We start from the raw sequence: 17,626 nt of genomic DNA on the forward strand, positions 1-17,626 counted from the left end.
GACTAAGTTCATTTTAACAGCAGAGATTGGGATCCAAATTTCCTATCTTCTGTACTATAACCGAAGAGTCGTCGGATATCTTTATAATTAGTATCGGAGGTGTCTTAATGTAATACAACCAGTCACATTTTCTCGTCATTTGCATTGATGCACCTGAATCTACATGTCAGTGATTGTCATTAACTGCAGTATAAGCTGAAAAAACTGCAGTTTATGTTTATTGCATATATATTTATGTTTAATGTATTTAATTTTTCATTAGAGAGACACTTCTTACTTATATGCCCATATTTGTTACAATTCTAGTAACGATGATCTCGTGATTTATTTATTTATTTGTACTTTATTGTATACAAAAATAACATGGTTAAAGACTATATTAAATGAAGATGTACAACAGACGAGTTTAACTCTTTAAGAGTTCTTTTTAGAGATTTATTCTGATTGTAGTGATAATTTTGTCATGAGGGCAGGTCTTATGCTTTGCTTACAATGCGGTAGAATCAGATTCCTTCTTTACCTTTCGCACCAATTTTATTTTAATAACATCTGCACTATATTTAACACCGGAGCTTTCTAGATCATTGATCATATCATTGATTTACACTGATCCGGTAATCCTGCTAAAATTAATATTCACAGCAATTCATCGTCAACTTTAAAACCAATAGTTCTCAGTGTGTGAGAAGTTGTTGCAGTTTTATTCACATAATTTTCAACATTGATCAACATTGATCTTTAACAATTATCTAAATGTGTATAATATTTACTTTCATGTTAAATCCGAAGTCTTCGAATGCAGACTGCAGGTTTTCACTCACTTTTCGTGCACTTTGTGCTTTTTTTATATGGTGGTAATTATCTTACTTATATATAATCTTACTTTTAGCCTTTACATACTTCTTGGGAGCAATGGTTTCCTTGTTGACGGGTCCACACACGACCATAGTTCTTCATGATTCAAATAGAAATTTGTTGCAAATTTCCAACTATTATAATTGTTTCTTTCAGACAGTTTATTAATAGCCACAGTGTTTAAATACATTGCTTCAGAAATTGATAGATATTAACTGAAAATGTGCTGAATAAAAAATGGCTGACGATCTAATCTAGTTATTTTACACACGGTAACTATTCAGAAAACGAAACATGTTTACATTAATATTTTATTGTAATAAAAACAATGAGAATTTAAGTAAGTACCCTTTTTTTATTTTATGAAATAATCAAACTATATGACATGAATAGAAATGCTAAAATATTATCAACTAGAGGGCGCTACCCGCTTTAGTTTCAACAGTTGTATAATTATTGAAAGTTTTTGGCCAAAAAATTACTTCTTTCTGTTATTCTTATAATAATATCCTGACGAATCGCGGTGTATGCAAGTGTGTGTGTGTTGCGTAAGTGTAAGCGTATGTGCGTCTGCATCTGTGCTGTGCTGTGTGTGTGTGTGTGTGTGTGTGTGTGTGTGTGTGTGTGTGTGTGTGTTTGTGCATGTGCGTATATGTGTTCATGTGTGCGCGTGTGCGTGTGTGTGTGTGTGTGTGTGTGTGTTTGTGCATGTGCGTATATGTGTTCATGTGTGCGCGTGCGTGTGTGTATATGTGAGTGCGTGGTTGCGTATGTCACAGAACACACTCTCTAGCTTACTTTTCACAGATGCTTTATTGTACAAGAAAAATGCACTTGTCATTAAATAAATACTTAATTTACCACGTTATACATTAGCTATAGAACGTTTCAGCACGCGACATCCCACTTGTCTGTTTAAACATTAGTTACAAATAATGGCCGTGCTAATTAGAGTTAACCGGTATTTACGTCCGGTTAGATTATAATTTCTCTTTAGTTCATCTTGTGCTTAACCTGATGCATGGACACTTACTTACGATATCGACGCACTAAGTGACAACGTGGACATTAAGGTGTCCATCAATTCACGTCAATATACATGGGGTTGGTTTGTTTATAGGTGGCACTGCGGACATGTTGAATTAAATAATTTGTATCAATGTTTAATTATTAATTTTACACTTGTTTTTTTTTTTTGTCTCCTATGCTTTTAAATGACTGTCAATATGTACTGTCAAGTCGACCTCCGCGCGGTGTCCTTACTAATCATCGTTATTAATTCATAGTATTCATCTCGACGGGTTAGCGTATGCGAGATTTAAAAATTTCAGGGCATAGATACTGTTATTTGAACCTCCAAACTATTGTTTGTTGTTCTATTGCTAGTTTTTATTAGGTTTTAACAGGCATCATAGATAGATAGATGCTCTTTATTGTTTCCTCCAAAAGATTACAATAGTAAACTTATTATAAATATAAACAATTACAAGAAATAATCACAATGAGATAACAATGGGCGACCTTATCGCTAAAATCGAGAGGGAAAAGGGATTGTTGGCAATGGAGTTTGACAGCCCTATTGCTAGCAATATGCCTTATTAGGTCGACCTCCACGTAATCCCCCCTTAAAACTATCATGAACAATTCTTGTTGAATTCGTCATGATGGGCTAACTGACCTGCTTCATCCTCACATATCATCCTTCACTGGTGCCCCGCCGGTATATACCGATAGCGCGGTTAGGGTTACCATTCCATTATCATCCATTAAAAAAAACCCTCTATCTGTAGCTACATAAAGCATATATTCGTCAAAACCCCCTTAGAAACACAGACAGCTGAAAGAAATGCCTAAATAAATCCGCATACAGCTAAATAATCAATACGATTAGCTTAACAAAACGCATCTATATGAACCGGCTGTCGTATGAAACAAATGTGATAATTAATACGATCAATTATGAATAGCCACGATTGACGGACGGACAGAAATCTCCGATTCATATGCGAGGAACGCTGCATCAACTGGAATTAGTAATGGCGCGTGGACGCAGCCGAAAACCGAAACAGGTGGACGGGCGGTAAACCGCGGGTTTGCTTGTCGTGTATTACGATTAAAGTATCATATAAATGAGAAAGGAGGTTCGCGAGTGGCGACCTCGTACAAACACAGTGTAGAACGATCTCCCCACTAGATTGAATGACGACCTAAAACGCGTTAAAGGGAGTCAGTGGATGCAGGTGGCTCAGGACCGTTCCTTATGTTTATGTTATGTTTACCAGTGGACAGATATAGGCTGAGATGACGATAATGGACAAATAATCGTTCCGGCATAGAATGGGTCACCCCTTCCTTTCTTATAAATCTCTCTATTAATGTGCTAAATTTTATTCAAATTCATTCAGCCATTTTTGTATAATTGACTAACAACAAATGTTCCTTCGTCATCGTTATTCGTTAAGGCGCTAAAGCCTTAACAGCTTAAGTAATCACTATGGAATTTGGTATACATTTACTATATGAGTTATACTTAAATTATATTGATAGGGCCTCGAACCACAAAAACTTCTAGGTATCTTTTGGTCAACTAACTGTCAAATTAGCTGACTAGTTTTTTTTATTAACGTTCTATACACTTATGCACACAATGTACCTCTTGACGTGTCTACATTTAATTATTTTAATACATAAAATAAGTTTTTGCGCATTAAAAAGGTATAAAATTTATAAGATAAAATAAATATAAAAGTTATAAAGGAATCACTCATATCTATTTACCACGCAAAATTGTATGAAAAAGTTGACCCGCTTTCCTCGAAGAATTTACATGGAGACACTCTATTTATATAATCTAAGGGGATATAATATATATATTTTAACTTAATCCCGAACACACGGACTACGTCGCGGGTAAAAGCTAGTATTTATTTTGCAGTTGTCTGAACCGTAGTTTAGAATATATAGTAGATAGCCGGTGAGGTGACCAGCCTCTAAGACTCAGTTACAATCAACAAGATACTGTAGTTAGCAAGGAGTCTACTCTGACAAAGTACTACATAATTTATTACACGTGCACTGAAGTGCTCTCCTGCAATCTATTAATTCGCAATGAGCCGCTTCCGATTTAGGCATGCCATATGTTCGTTCCCATACCTTCATCTGTCATACATACATACGTATGACCCTACTTACTCTCAGCCTGGTGCATCCATTGATTTGGAGTTTTATAAGGATGATAATGGAATGGTAGCCACACCTGTGCTGTCGATTTACACTCGCAGGGTGACAGCGAGTGGTAGGTGAGGATTAAGTGGATTTAGATCAACCACGCCGCGACAAAGTCGAGAATTATACACGCTGATTTTCAAGATGACCGCGTGGAGGTCGACCTGTAAATTTGTTTGTTTGTTACATCTTGGCGGCTTAATCGCTTAACGACTTATTATGAAATTATAGTCATAATATCCGGAAGCTATTGTTAGTATTGCGGTCTACCAGTCTGCAAAGTATCTTGCTAGCAATATACCCTTACAGGTCGATTCCCACATGGTCCCCCTGAGTATTTCCCCTTGGCGAATACCACGTGCATTTGTCACGATGGGCTAACTAACCTGTCTATTCAACCTCACTTATCATTCCTAACTGGTGCCCCGCCAGTGTATACCGTTACCGCAAGCGGGGTTACCATTCCATTATCATCTATAAAAAACCGGGTAGATAAGAAAGGGTAGTTTTTGTCTAGGTCATTTATAACCCAGTTATGCGGACAAAGTCAAAGATAAGAATTAAAACGTATTTACGCTAAATTTCCATAAAGCTTGAAAGTGGAAACACTTCAGGCAGCCAAAGTACTTATCATACCTCGTATCCACGAAATATTTATGATGACATGATGATGAAGCCAAAAACCACAGAATAGTCAATGGTGGAATCAGCATGAACAAAATCACCACTTACAAGGCTTTATGCGTTGATTTCTTTGATTCAAATTCGTTTATAAAAAATGACCGTTTACAATGAAAAGAAGTATAACGTCCAATGCTCACAGGCGATGGGATTTCTTAATGTATCTATGGTAATAATGGCCGCCATGGTTTCCGTTTGTCCACTAAAACTACATAGATTACGTGTCGTATCCATATAATCTGCGCCGTTAATGAGGGCACACAAATAAAATATATTATTATCGACCATTTATATTTGTACGCAGATATAATTTGAGTATCCGTTTGAAAATAAGTTGGATTAAGCACTTATGAATCTTTAGTATGTTTCACAATTCACAATTCATATCTAGTCCACGTAACCGCTTGTATATACTTATTACTAACGGTGAATATTGTATTACCTATAGCGCCATCTATTGAAAATTTTTCGAAGTAACAACTCTCACGCAAAATTATCTTTTAAATTTTTTTTTATATATTTCTTTGTTACAAGTAATAAAACGAAAAAATATTTTCAAATCGCTCAAGCCATTTTTGAGTTTTAACGTAGGCAGGGTAACTATTCCATTATCCTAGTGCCGACGCGAGTATAAACGCGAAATTTGTGAGAATGGATAAATGTTTGTTGCTTTTTCACGCACAAACTACTGAATTTTGGTTTAAAAATTCAGTAGTTTTTACGTGAAAATTAATTGTATTTTAACTTAGAATAAAAAATACTTTATGTACTGTCTCGCGCGAGCGAAGCCACGCGTACAGTTAGTTAATCATCCATAAAAAGGCATTCGTGTTTTTAAGGTTATTTTTCAGAGGGACAGAAGCGGTCTGGCCTTTTAAAAAGGCACTCTCAGACGTATCTTTGCGAAGCTTTGTTCACATCCTGGGGTGGGTATTATAGTAATCTAAGGTGGGCATGGCTCACTCGGACCCCTCTAAATATTAAATAGGACCTAGTCCTACTTTGCCGTCGTCGTTGGTGAAATATTTGCCATATAAATTGATTTATTATATAACACACGGGGCAAACGAGCATGCGGCTCACCAGATGGTAAGTGACCGCAGCAACCCGCAAAATCAATAAAATTATTATTTTTAGACCGTGTACGACGCTAATGAGTATTTCTTTGTTAAATATTTATCTACGCCATTTTGCGCGCTATACGAGGTTTGTCCGGAAAGTACGTATAAAAGTTTTTTAAAAATTTTATTTTACAATTATTCAGGTAAATCAATTTTATCCCCTTCAAAGTACTCCCCCTGTGACATAATGCACTTGTGCCAACGCCGTTTCCACTGTGAGAAGGCTCCTTGAAAGTCCTCTGGTTGTAGGTTTCTCAGCTGCCCCGTCGTAGCTTTTTTTATCTCATTTATGTCCCCCAAATGCCGCCCCCGAAGTACCAATTTGGTTTTTGGGAACAAGAAGAAGTCACACGGGGCCAAATCCGGCGAATAGGGGGGGTGTTCGGTCACCGTAATGGAATTTTTACTCAAAAACTCACGGAACGATCTTGGCGCAAATTTTTTTCATTTGAAGTTCGTTTCTTAGAATTTCGTGGACCACGGTTTTGCCCAAATTAAGCTCTTCAGCCACCTGTCTGACCGTTAAACGACGGTCCCCATTAACACAAGTTCGAATTCTTTCCACGTTTTCGTCGGAATGTGAAGTGGAAGGACGTCCTGAACGTGGGTCATCTTGAACGCTTTCTCGGCCCTCTCTGAATCTTTTTAGCCACTTGTGGACGGTTGGTTCCTTCACAGCATCATCCCCATAAACTGTTCTGAGATCGGCAAAAATTTCACGGCCATTCTTGCCGAGTTTCGAGAGAAACTTGATTACGACGCGCTGCTCTTCAACGGAAGCGGGCTCCATGCCGACGGGGTTTCGTTAAGAGGTAACTTCACAGATGGCGTGACAAGCCAGTTCGCACCGCACGGCGGTCAGACCAGAACTGAAGCATTGTTAGGGACATAAGGAAGGGGTCCTGCGCTTACCTGGCCTCCCCACTCCTCTTTCTCGCATTCCAGAACACTTTTATACGAACTTTCCGGACAGACCTCGTATTAAAGTAACAACTGGTTAGTCTTATTGTTCTAGACATTGTATAGGGGTGGACGAGGGGTGAGGGAGCAGACGGCGTAGAGTTGTAGGGAGGTATGTCCTGTTACAATAATCAATTGAACAATTAGTTAAACCCATATTTACAGAATTTATTCAAAAATAACGATGTGTTTCGTCATTTAGTCACGACTATCTGTATCCCGCGTCTTTGCCCGCGTGAATCAGTAAGTAAACTAAGCGCTGAGTTAGGATATAACCTACCCGTGTACCAAATTTCTTTCAGATCCGTTCAGTAGTTTTTGTGTGAAAGAGTAATAAACGTACATTAATTTATCCATCCATTTTTCATTACAAACTTTTGCATTTAAACATAATGTTAATAATAAGACTTTAAATGTGGTAACACTCGTTATTTTGATTTAAAAATCTAACTACTGAATCGATTTTATTAAATTTGTACCAATCCAATGTATTTGCCAAGTGTGGCATCTACTGGCAAAACTCCCATTTATAGGGAAGGCTTATGTCCAGCAGTGAACAGTTAAAGTGGCTGAAATAAAAATAAAATCTATATGTACATCCTTTCGGATTAGAAAAATAATTTTCCAAATCGGTTTACAACTGACGGAGTGGTAAGGTAATAAACATAAAAAAAATATAACCGAATGAGAACGAAATAAGCCTTTTTTTAAGACGGTTAAAAATTACTTAAAAGCCAGTCTTCAGTTAAGCAACGTCAGGGGTTTTCCTATATTATAATGAAAGTGGACTAGAAAATTTTGTCACCAGATGGCGTTATCCTACTTATTAACAATACGATTTAGATGTTTTATATAGAGATATATATATGTATGGTCAGCTATTTACATTGTTCTATGAAGTTTGTGATAAGTTTTCACTTCACGCCATCACGTGAATTTACAGGGTACAGAGGAATAACACCTGAGTCCTCAGGAATGGCAACGCATGAGGGGTATCATGGGCGAAACAGTATACTCTGATATGTACATGCTACTGCTCATGTCTATAGGCGACGGTTACCACTTTCCATCAGGTGGGCCGTCAGCTTGTTTATCATTCTAAGTTGTATAAAAAAAAATGTTTGTAATAATTTTTTTTTTTTAATTGGCAATGGTTATTTATTTATATGTTTTTGTGCTTTTACGTTTAATATAGATATATTATTTATATTAGGTCATAACAAAAATGTACACAGGCGAACTTATCCATTAAAGGAATTTCTTCCAGTCAACCTTGAGAACCCGAAAGGAGAAAGGCTCTATAGGGTTTGTATATAAGGCATAACATATATAGTGCAAAAATAATATAGATAGATAGATACTCTTTATTGTTTCCTCCAAAAGATTACAATAGTAAACTTATTATAGATATAAACAATTACAAGAAATAATCACAATGAGAAAACAATGGGCGACCTTATCGATAAGAGCGATTTCTTCCAGGCAACCTTTGTAATAATAAACAGTAATAATATAATAAATAGTAAATGATAGTAGCTATATGATTTTATATGATACTGAAATGAAGTTATTATTCCTTAAACATTTTATTTTTATTTTTAATGACACTTTGTTTTACATAAACAATTGTTAGACATAGTTATTAAGACGCCTAAACATGTACCTATCTACGGTATGTTTGTCGGAAATGTAATTTTTTTATAATAAGATCAGGAATTAATACAGCAAACGGGATTACAACTTACGTGACAGGATGCTTCTTCGATTTTTTAACAGTCTTGGTAGAACGAAGCATTGTTATATCAATCCGCTGTTTCTTGCTGGTCTTCGATGACCTGGTCACTCGTCGTCCGTTGTCCATACGCCAACTGCACCGCTGCTGCGTCCGGTTCCCTGTAGACTCGAAGCTGCGTCTTCACTCTTGGATGGTGCTACCGCAATTTACTTTACCGCAATTTAATTTGAAGCCCTGATCAACACTGAACCCGTTCCGCTTACTTTCTGTACTGTAAATAGAAACAAATATATATTTTTATTTTACCATCATCATGATATTAACCGGTAACTTCTGAATATAGACCTCTCCTTTGGATGGTTTTGTCAGTAGTTGTCTTGGTTGACATACTGGTTGGCGACCACAGTTAGTTTAAGGTGATGTTTTAAAACAGGTGCTGCTGCCCATGCCTCGACGATTAAAATTTTATTCTCCTCTTACGACACCCTCGAGAAAGGATGGGAATATTTTATAGCCCATTTATTGGTATTAAAGTAACATTAAATATTTACTTAAATATTTTTTTTTATCCTTACTTCCTTATTTTTAATCAACTTCAAAGAGAAAGGGGTACTCAGTACGGTTGCATTTTTTTTTAAGTTTGTTACCTCGTCATTCCCTAAACTGACATGATATTTTTTTTTTATCTGAAGGGATATACTTATATAAATATGAGATAAAATCACCGTTATTGTATTTCTTATACGAAATAGACAACTAATAGTTATTACTATTAATATTTGTGGTTAAACACTGACCGCCAACAAACTTAGCAAGTATTTTTTAAATAAATTCTCAAAAACTATATTAGTTAGTAACTTTGTTGTATTTTTCCTGTAATATTTATATATATCTTTATAAATTGTAATATTTTTTTAAAAATATTTGTTAAATTCAAATTTTTCGCTCCACAAATGTCGGAGTTAGGGGAGGGGGGGGGGGAGTTAGCATAAAAATAAATAAAAATTAGTTTTGAAATATAGAAATGAATCCCTTTCATATAATACTCCATTTGGACTATTGTGCCAATTTTGAAAATAGAAGTACCACTTTTAAACCCCCTAGCAAAAAAATACAAAAAATTTTCTTATTATTTCTATTGAAATATGTGTGGGCTAGCAATATGTAAGACCATTCAAAATTTCAAATCGATACCATTAATAGTTGCTGAGAACACTGTGACAGACGGACGGACGGACGGACCGACAAACTGACTTCGATCGTGACAAAACCTTTTATCTAAAAAGTAAACCGATATTGATATTTTTTTATGAAACTAAGCTAAGAGCACTTCTTAAAAATAACTTTAATAAGACGAAGTTATGTATAAAAAAAATATATAATTATATAAATAAAATATTGTACCACATTTAATTGTTCAATAAAGATTAAATAAATAAATAAAAGTAAAACGAACAAGTAAAGAAAAAGTTACATTATAATAACGCACTTATAAACAAGAAAATATTTCGTAAACACCTAGCGTTAAAAATTATGTAATCGCAATTCTATAAATATATTTTGCTTTGCAACATGGCATCCCAAAATCAAACCCAATACTTTTTTCTCAAAAAAAAATCTAAAACGTTCATCGTGACAATATTATTATGAAAAAAATATCGTAAAAATCTGTTCACGTATAATCAAAAATAAATCATAATTTTTTTTTATACAACTTAGAATGGCAAACAAGCTGACGGCCCACCTGATGGAAAGTGGTAACTGTCGCTTATAGACATGAGCAGTACCATGGACATAACAGAGTATACTGTTTCGCCCATGATACCCCCCATGCGTTGCCATTCCTGAGGACTTAGGTGTTATTCCTCCGTACCCAGTAAATTAACGCCATATCATGCAAACACAACTGCTTCACGGTTGAAACACGAATGGGACAGAGGTACCCAAGCAATCTACTTTTGTACAAAGTCTCCCTCTGGTGTATAAAATGGCGATCTCCATATTTGAGCCGTTTGAGAACCCCGAACGCGTACCACGCTATTCAACTATTTTTTCTATCTTTAAAAATAAATTATTAATATATAACAATGTCACGGAAACGACTTAATTATACATACTTAATATATAAAAAGTTATTAATAACTACTAATAAACAATTTTAATTTATTAAATAAAGTACTTACCAAATTTCACCGACGACGTCAGAATAGTTGTAACACGGACAAAGACCGTAGGCAGATTGGAACCGAGCGGAGGGAGCGAGGCAGCGACGTGCACGTCGATTGCTAACAAATTTTCACATCTACCGTCAATAGATTTTTATAACAAAATTTCTCGACACAAACACGGTATCCGTAAATTTGTTATCTGTTCGATCAATTATCGATATATCTTTTTATATTTATGAAACAATTGCTGTTTTTTTATCATCGCAAATTTTCAAAAATAGTTTAAATGATTAGATTTTTTTTGTTTTATTTATATATATATATATATATATATATATATATATATATATATATATATATATATATAGGGGTGATTTAGAAGTAAAGAAAAAAAAGTTAGAGACATCCTAATGCTAAGCTAAAAAAATTGAAAAATTGTAAATAGGTAATTTTGTATGGAATGCGCTACTTCGAATTCCATTCAACAGATGGCGTTATAAATGTTAAGAGGTTTACCGGGTCATCTAGTTATTACATAATTATTTAGTTTGAACTTATTCATACATTTAGAGACTAAACTTATTCGTTATCACTGAATTCCGCGTTAACAATTCTCCACTGAGATTTTAACAACAGGAGATTTCGAAGAGCTCTCTACTTAATTTTTTTTTCGTAGCAATGATATGTGTTTAAATAAATAATTATGAATCGATTTTTATAACATAGTTTATTATATAGTTTACCAGAGGGAGACTTTATACAAAAGTCGATTGCTTGGGTACCTCTGTCCCATTCGTGTTTCAACCGTAAAGCAGTTGTGTTTGCATGGCTGTGTTTCGGTTTGAAGGGTGGGATATGGCGTGAATTTACTGGGTACGGAGGAATAACACCTAAGTCCTCAGGAATGGCAACGCATGGGGGGTATCATGGGCGAAACAGTATACTCTGTTATGTCCATGGTACTGCTCATGTCTATAGGCGACGATTAACAACTTTCCATCAGGTGGACCGTCAGCTTGTTTGCCATTCTAAGTTGTATAAAAAAAAAGATGCTATTGTGATCCCGCCTGCATTACCGGTATACGCTAGCGGGGCACCCGTGAGAGATGATAAGTGAGAATGAATTCAACAATAACTAACTACGATAGTTTCTAGGGGGAACCGCGTGGAGGTCGACCTGACAGGGTATATTGCAAGCAATGGGGGTGTTCCAATCTATTACTAACAATCCCTTTCTCCCTTAATCGCTACTTATTTTAATAATTATTGCAAATATTCTGAATAAAATATATTAGACAACTTAACCCGAATGAACATAATGCGAACTCGGACAAGGCCGCAGCTAAAAATTCTTTTTTGTGCAACTAAGAATGCCAAACAAGCTGAATATTCACCTAATGGAAAGTGGTAATCGTCGCATGTTTGCATGCAAACATAAACAGTACCATGGACATAACAGAGTATACTGTTTTGTCCATAATACCCTCCATATGTTGCCATTCCTGAGGACTCAGGTGTTATTCCTTTGTACCCTGTAAATTTACGCCATATCCCATCCTTCAAACCGAAACACAGCCATGCAAACACAACTGCTTCACGGTAGAAACACGAATGGGACAGAGGTGCCCAAGCAAACGACTTTTGTACCAAGTCTCCCTCTGGTAGTTTATATAATAATAGTTTATATTACACATTACACAGTGTATAAAGACTTTTTTTTAATGAGTGATAATGGCATGGTAACCTCACCCGCGCTATCGGTATACACCGGCGGGGCACCAGTGAAGGATGATAGGTGATGAAAACAGGTCAGTTAGCCCATCGTGACGAATTCAACTAGAATTAACCATGATGGTTTCCAGGGGAACCGCGTGAAGGCCGACCTGACAGGATATATTGCTAGTAATGGGGCTATTTGACTCCATTACTAACAATCACTTCCCCCCAGTGTACGGAGACATCGTCGCCGTGCAACAGTGTCCCTCCTAAAACATCACCAAAACCTATAAGCAATTACTGGCATAACCCCCATTTGGGGGGGAATGAGATTATAACCAACCAGGTCGACCCCCACGCGGTCCCCCTGGAAACTATCATGGTTAATTCCTGATGAATTCATTGTGATGGGCTAACTGGCCTGTTTTCATTCTCATCTATCACCCTTCACTGGTGCCCCGCCAGCGTATCCCGTTAGCGCAGGCGGGGTTACCATACCATTTTCACCCATCAAAAAAAACCCATTTGGGGAAGGTTTATGTTCAGCAGTGGACAGTTAAAAGCTGATATGATGATAAATCTAAATAATATTAGTGTATTTTAATGTAATAACTGCCGGTTTAACTTAAGTGTAATTAGATCGAAAAAAACTCAATTAGTTTCGGAATAAATTCGTGATCCTTAGTCATAAGCGACTGCGACGCGAGCACGAACCCGATTGTGTGCCTCAACAATAAAATATTAGTGTGTGCAGGTATTTACATAAAAAATAATTTATTTTAGACTACAGCACGATTATTCACTACATAGTATAAAACGAAGTCGCTGTCGTTGTCTGTCCGTCCCTATGTATGCTTAAATCTTTAAAACTACACAACGGATTTTGAAGCGGTTTTTTTTTAATAGATAAAGCAAATTAAGAGAAAAAATTATATGTATAATACATGCATAATATTGCAGTGAAACACTGATAAATTTAGAGGTTTCTAATGTGATGTCGTAAACAAACACATTTCTTGCGCTTACATTGCAAACGCTGGCTGAACCTCACGAGATAAATCAAAATAATGTACTACAGTATTGTACACCTTAAAAAGGTCAACAAAAATGTCCGCGATAGTATACGTCTATCTCTTAAGGATAACCCACAATAATCATTTTTTATCCTTTACATTTTACGGAAAAAAATGGCTTATTTACGAAGAGATTTTAAGTAATACAGCATTAATTTTTAATTTTCATCCAATTAAGTATTTTAAATACATTGTCCATTTAATATAGATCAGTATGGCCGTTTAAAGCATGTAATTTAAATAAATATTTCCGAAGATATTACAGATTTAAAATGCAGGGACATAGCGGTGCTGTATTGCACCCGTGCCAAACCAGGGCGAGTCGCTAGCAATAAATAAATTATTAAACAAAGAGATATTGTTATTTCTGATCGGATCAATCGGGAAGCAGAGCTAACCAGGGGCTGTCACTCGGACGTCTTGGCCGGCCGACATGGGAATCCAATTAGGCACAGGATAATTGGTGGGCCCCTAGCGACCTCTATAGGCGCACTAGTTTCTATACAGAGAGCAAGCTAGCCCTCACAAACACTCAGAATAGAGAAATTCGATTATCTTCAAACATAACATCAATATACTTAGTTCGAAACGGCCAATTCAGTGGCCTGATGATTACTTTAATAATTATTTATTTATTTGCTCGAAATGTGGTAATAATAACAGTCTTTAATATTATTGAGCTACACATTTCCCTTTATCTAAAGGCATGCAAATGTTTATTTTATTTCAGCTATCATGCTAATTACTTTTTAGTGGCTTACGTATATTAATAGGCTAGTAGGTTGGGGGGAAAGGGATTGTTAGTAATGGAGACTGAGAATCCCATTGCTAGCAATATACCCAACCAGGTCGACCTCCTCGCGGTTCCACCTGGAAACTATCATGGCTAATTCCTGATGAATTCATCATGATTGGCTAACTGGCTTGTTTTCGTTCTCATCTATCACCCTTCACTGGTGCTCCGCCAGCGTATCCCGTTAGCGCAGGCGGAGTTAACATATCATTTTCAGCAATAAAAAAAAAAGATATACAATTGATATTTCTGAGTTATGTTAACACTATGAGACAAAGTTTCGCTTATGGAATACTAACTACGGATATAAACATTTTAGACTATAAAACTATGTATACAAAATGTAAAAGATAATTATAATTAACTAAAATAGACAATTTAGTATTACTATTCATGTTTTTCGTAAATCATTAATGCACTTATCATTCTTTATACTCACTGACACTTATTTTGCCATCACACTTTTTTACGTAAACATGTTGACTCGATCGCCTCTCATTATTACAACTGGAACCGTACATACCATACAATTTAAACGAATCAAAAAAAAAAATAACCTAGTAGGAGTCAATCTATAAATATTGGCAGTCGCACACATACTAATGGTAGCAGAACTAAACAAATACAAACTAAACAAAAACAAATACATAACAAGTCAAAAACATAACAAATGGCATACAATACAACTGAATTATACATTTACGTACATACATTATTTTTTTTAAAACGACATTTATTCAATAAAAATTGCATTCCAGTAACCATTTTTTTAATCGTAATTTAAAGAGACTTACTAGTAGTTCTCTTATTGGTTTTGGTATTTCATTATCTTATATATAAAATTCTCGTGTCACGGTGTTTGTTACCAAACTCCTCCGAAACGGCTTTACCGATATTTATGAAATTTTGTGTGCATATCGGGTAAGTTTGAGAATCGGCCAACATCTATTTTTCATACCCCTCAATGATAGTAGTGACCCATCTCTAAATTTATTTTTTTATTTTTATGAAAATTATTTTTATTTTTATTTTATTATGATTTAGCATTGAAAAATACATACAAATTAAAATTTTCATGCTTTTACGATCAACCCTTGTCGTTTAATCGCAATTTTTATATTTCGCCATAGGGTTGCAAGATGGCGATCGAGTATAATAATTGTAGTACGATATATTTTCATGTATAGTTCTAGAAATAATATATATGGTAAAACAACGTTTACCGAGTCAGCTAGTATTCCATAAAGAAGAACAGAGAGAAGATTATGTTGGAATTACCCTTAAATAAATTCAAAACATCTGTTAAATCATATTTACTGAGCAAAGCCTATTACTCACTAAACGATTACTTGAATGACGAGTGTGCATGGCAATAGTTGTTCATGCACTGAATTTTCATTTAATGTTAGACATAGACACCTATATAAATATACATTGTAAATAAACTGGCTTTAAAAAAAAAGTAATTCAATTGAGTTTCTTGCCAGTTCTTCTCAATTGGATCTATATACCGAACTGGACGGTAGGGAAAAAAATAAAATTATAATGTAAAAATTTGACGTTCATAAGCGGCTAAAATGTCCTACATGAATAAATGATTTTTGAATTTTGAATTTTAATTTTGAAGAGTTGGCTAAGCAGGCTTCCCTATCTCTTGCATTGAAACTGCTCAATGATATTTTGAGCCAGTATCCGCAATTGGATGTATTTGCCTCCAACTTGCTGGAGTTTCGTCGAGTGACCACAGAGTATTTGTGTTCACACGTTTTTTGTTTGTGTTAAATCTTTTTATATTATTTTTGTTATTAATATGTAATATTAATTTTTTATGTTATTGTACTCAAGCTTTCCTGGGTGAGCGTATTGGAAGACTGTAAGGCTCACCCAGTGGATGTAATAAATAAATAAATAAATATGTTTTAATAGTCATTATATCACAGTTTTGTTGATGCAGTGTGGTTCTGCAGATGGGCAGCTTTTTTTTGATGGGTGAAAATGGTGTGGTAACCTCGCCTGCGCTAACGGGATACGCTGACGGAGCACCAGTGAAGGGTGATAGATGAGAATGAAAACAGGCCAGTTAGCCCATCATGATGAATTTATCAGGAATTAACCATGATAGTTTCCAGGGGGAACAGCGAGGAGGTCGACCTGGTTGGGTATATTGCTAGCAATGGGATTCTCAGTCTCCATTACTAACAATCCCTTTCCCCCCGCAGATGGGCAGTTTCAACATTGTGGGATCTCTTGATGTGACTTTATTCATGTTCGAAAGTTTTGCAAAAAATATCAATATCCATAGGATTAAGGTCTGGAGGTTTCTGATACCGTTCCCGGGTCGGGCAATTGTTTTAATTTATTCGAACTTGGTTTTTATTTTTCTTTTTAATTTATTCGCGTTTATTGGAGTTAAAAGTACACTGTGTACTCTAATACGCTTTTTCAATGGGTCATAATGGAATGGTAACCCTGTCTGTGTGGAGGGGAAGGAATTCTTAGTAATGCGGACTACTAACCCCATTGCTAACAATATACACTGCCAGGTCGACCTCCCCGTGGTCCACCCTGGAGATCACAGTGCTGAATCCCAGGGAGTATTCATTACGATGAGCTAATTGGTCTGCCTTTTCATTCTCACCTGTTTTACTGGTGCCCCCTCCCTGGTGCATACCTTTTTTTTTATTGGTTGATAATGAAATGGTTACCCCGCCTACGCTATCGGTATACACTGACGGGGCACCATTGAGGGATGATATTATATATGATGATAAAGCAGGTTTCCAGGGAGAACCGCGTGGAGGTCGACCTAAAAGGGTATATTGCTGGCAATGGGATTGCTGATCTCTCTCCCCATTACTAACCATCCCTTCTCCTCCCCCGGCACATACTATTAGTGCGAGCGGGTTACCATTCCATTACCAACTAGTAAAAAAACCCCGCCTATGCTAATGAAACGAAAACGAAACCGGCCACACAGCAGTCTACTGTGGAATGCTCCCGCTCGGCGGCGAACAGAAGTAGATGGAGACATATTGCGAGGACCTCAATCGCGAAGGAGAGCCTCATCGACGATCCACTGTCAATGTGAAAACCACGACCACTCTGTCAAGAGTGTACGACTGAAGAGAGAGAGATGCTAATGAGTTCACTGTAGTGGAATACTGTATTCCGTTAAATTCCGCCGAGTACCAATAATCTTCAGCATCGACAGAAATTAATATGTATTTAAGCAACTTTAAAAAAAGAAGGTAGTTGTCAATTCATTTGTATTTTTTGACGCTTGTCGTCTCAGAATACAA

The 17,626-nt window shown here is 36.1% G+C and overlaps 1 protein-coding gene across 6 annotated transcripts in view; it reads right to left on the bottom strand.

Annotated features, from left to right (window-relative positions):
* LOC113520521 (protein bric-a-brac 1-like) overlaps window positions 1-17,626 on the bottom strand; it is a 454,874-nt gene that overhangs the window by 390,591 nt on the left and 46,657 nt on the right. For 4 of the 6 annotated variants that reach the window (XM_031911727.2, XM_031911726.2, XM_052896734.1 and 1 more), the window contains exons 1-2: window positions 10,761-10,848; window positions 8,588-8,848 (exon numbers count right to left, since the gene is read on the bottom strand). The exons of 1 other annotated variant lie outside the window; for it this stretch is intronic. In XM_031911727.2, the coding sequence (XP_031767587.2) occupies window positions 8,588-8,703 (116 nt within the window). In that variant the 5' untranslated portion in view covers window positions 8,704-8,848; window positions 10,761-10,848. Of the gene's footprint in view, window positions 1-8,587; window positions 8,849-10,760; window positions 10,849-17,626 lie in introns of those variants that run through there. One more of the 6 variants, XM_052896733.1, reaches the window with a different exon arrangement.

Source organism: Galleria mellonella, unplaced genomic scaffold (assembly GCF_026898425.1).
Source record: "Galleria mellonella isolate WM207_F2 unplaced genomic scaffold, CSIRO_AGI_GalMel_v1 utg33, whole genome shotgun sequence".
NCBI lineage: Eukaryota > Metazoa > Arthropoda > Insecta > Lepidoptera > Pyralidae > Galleria > Galleria mellonella.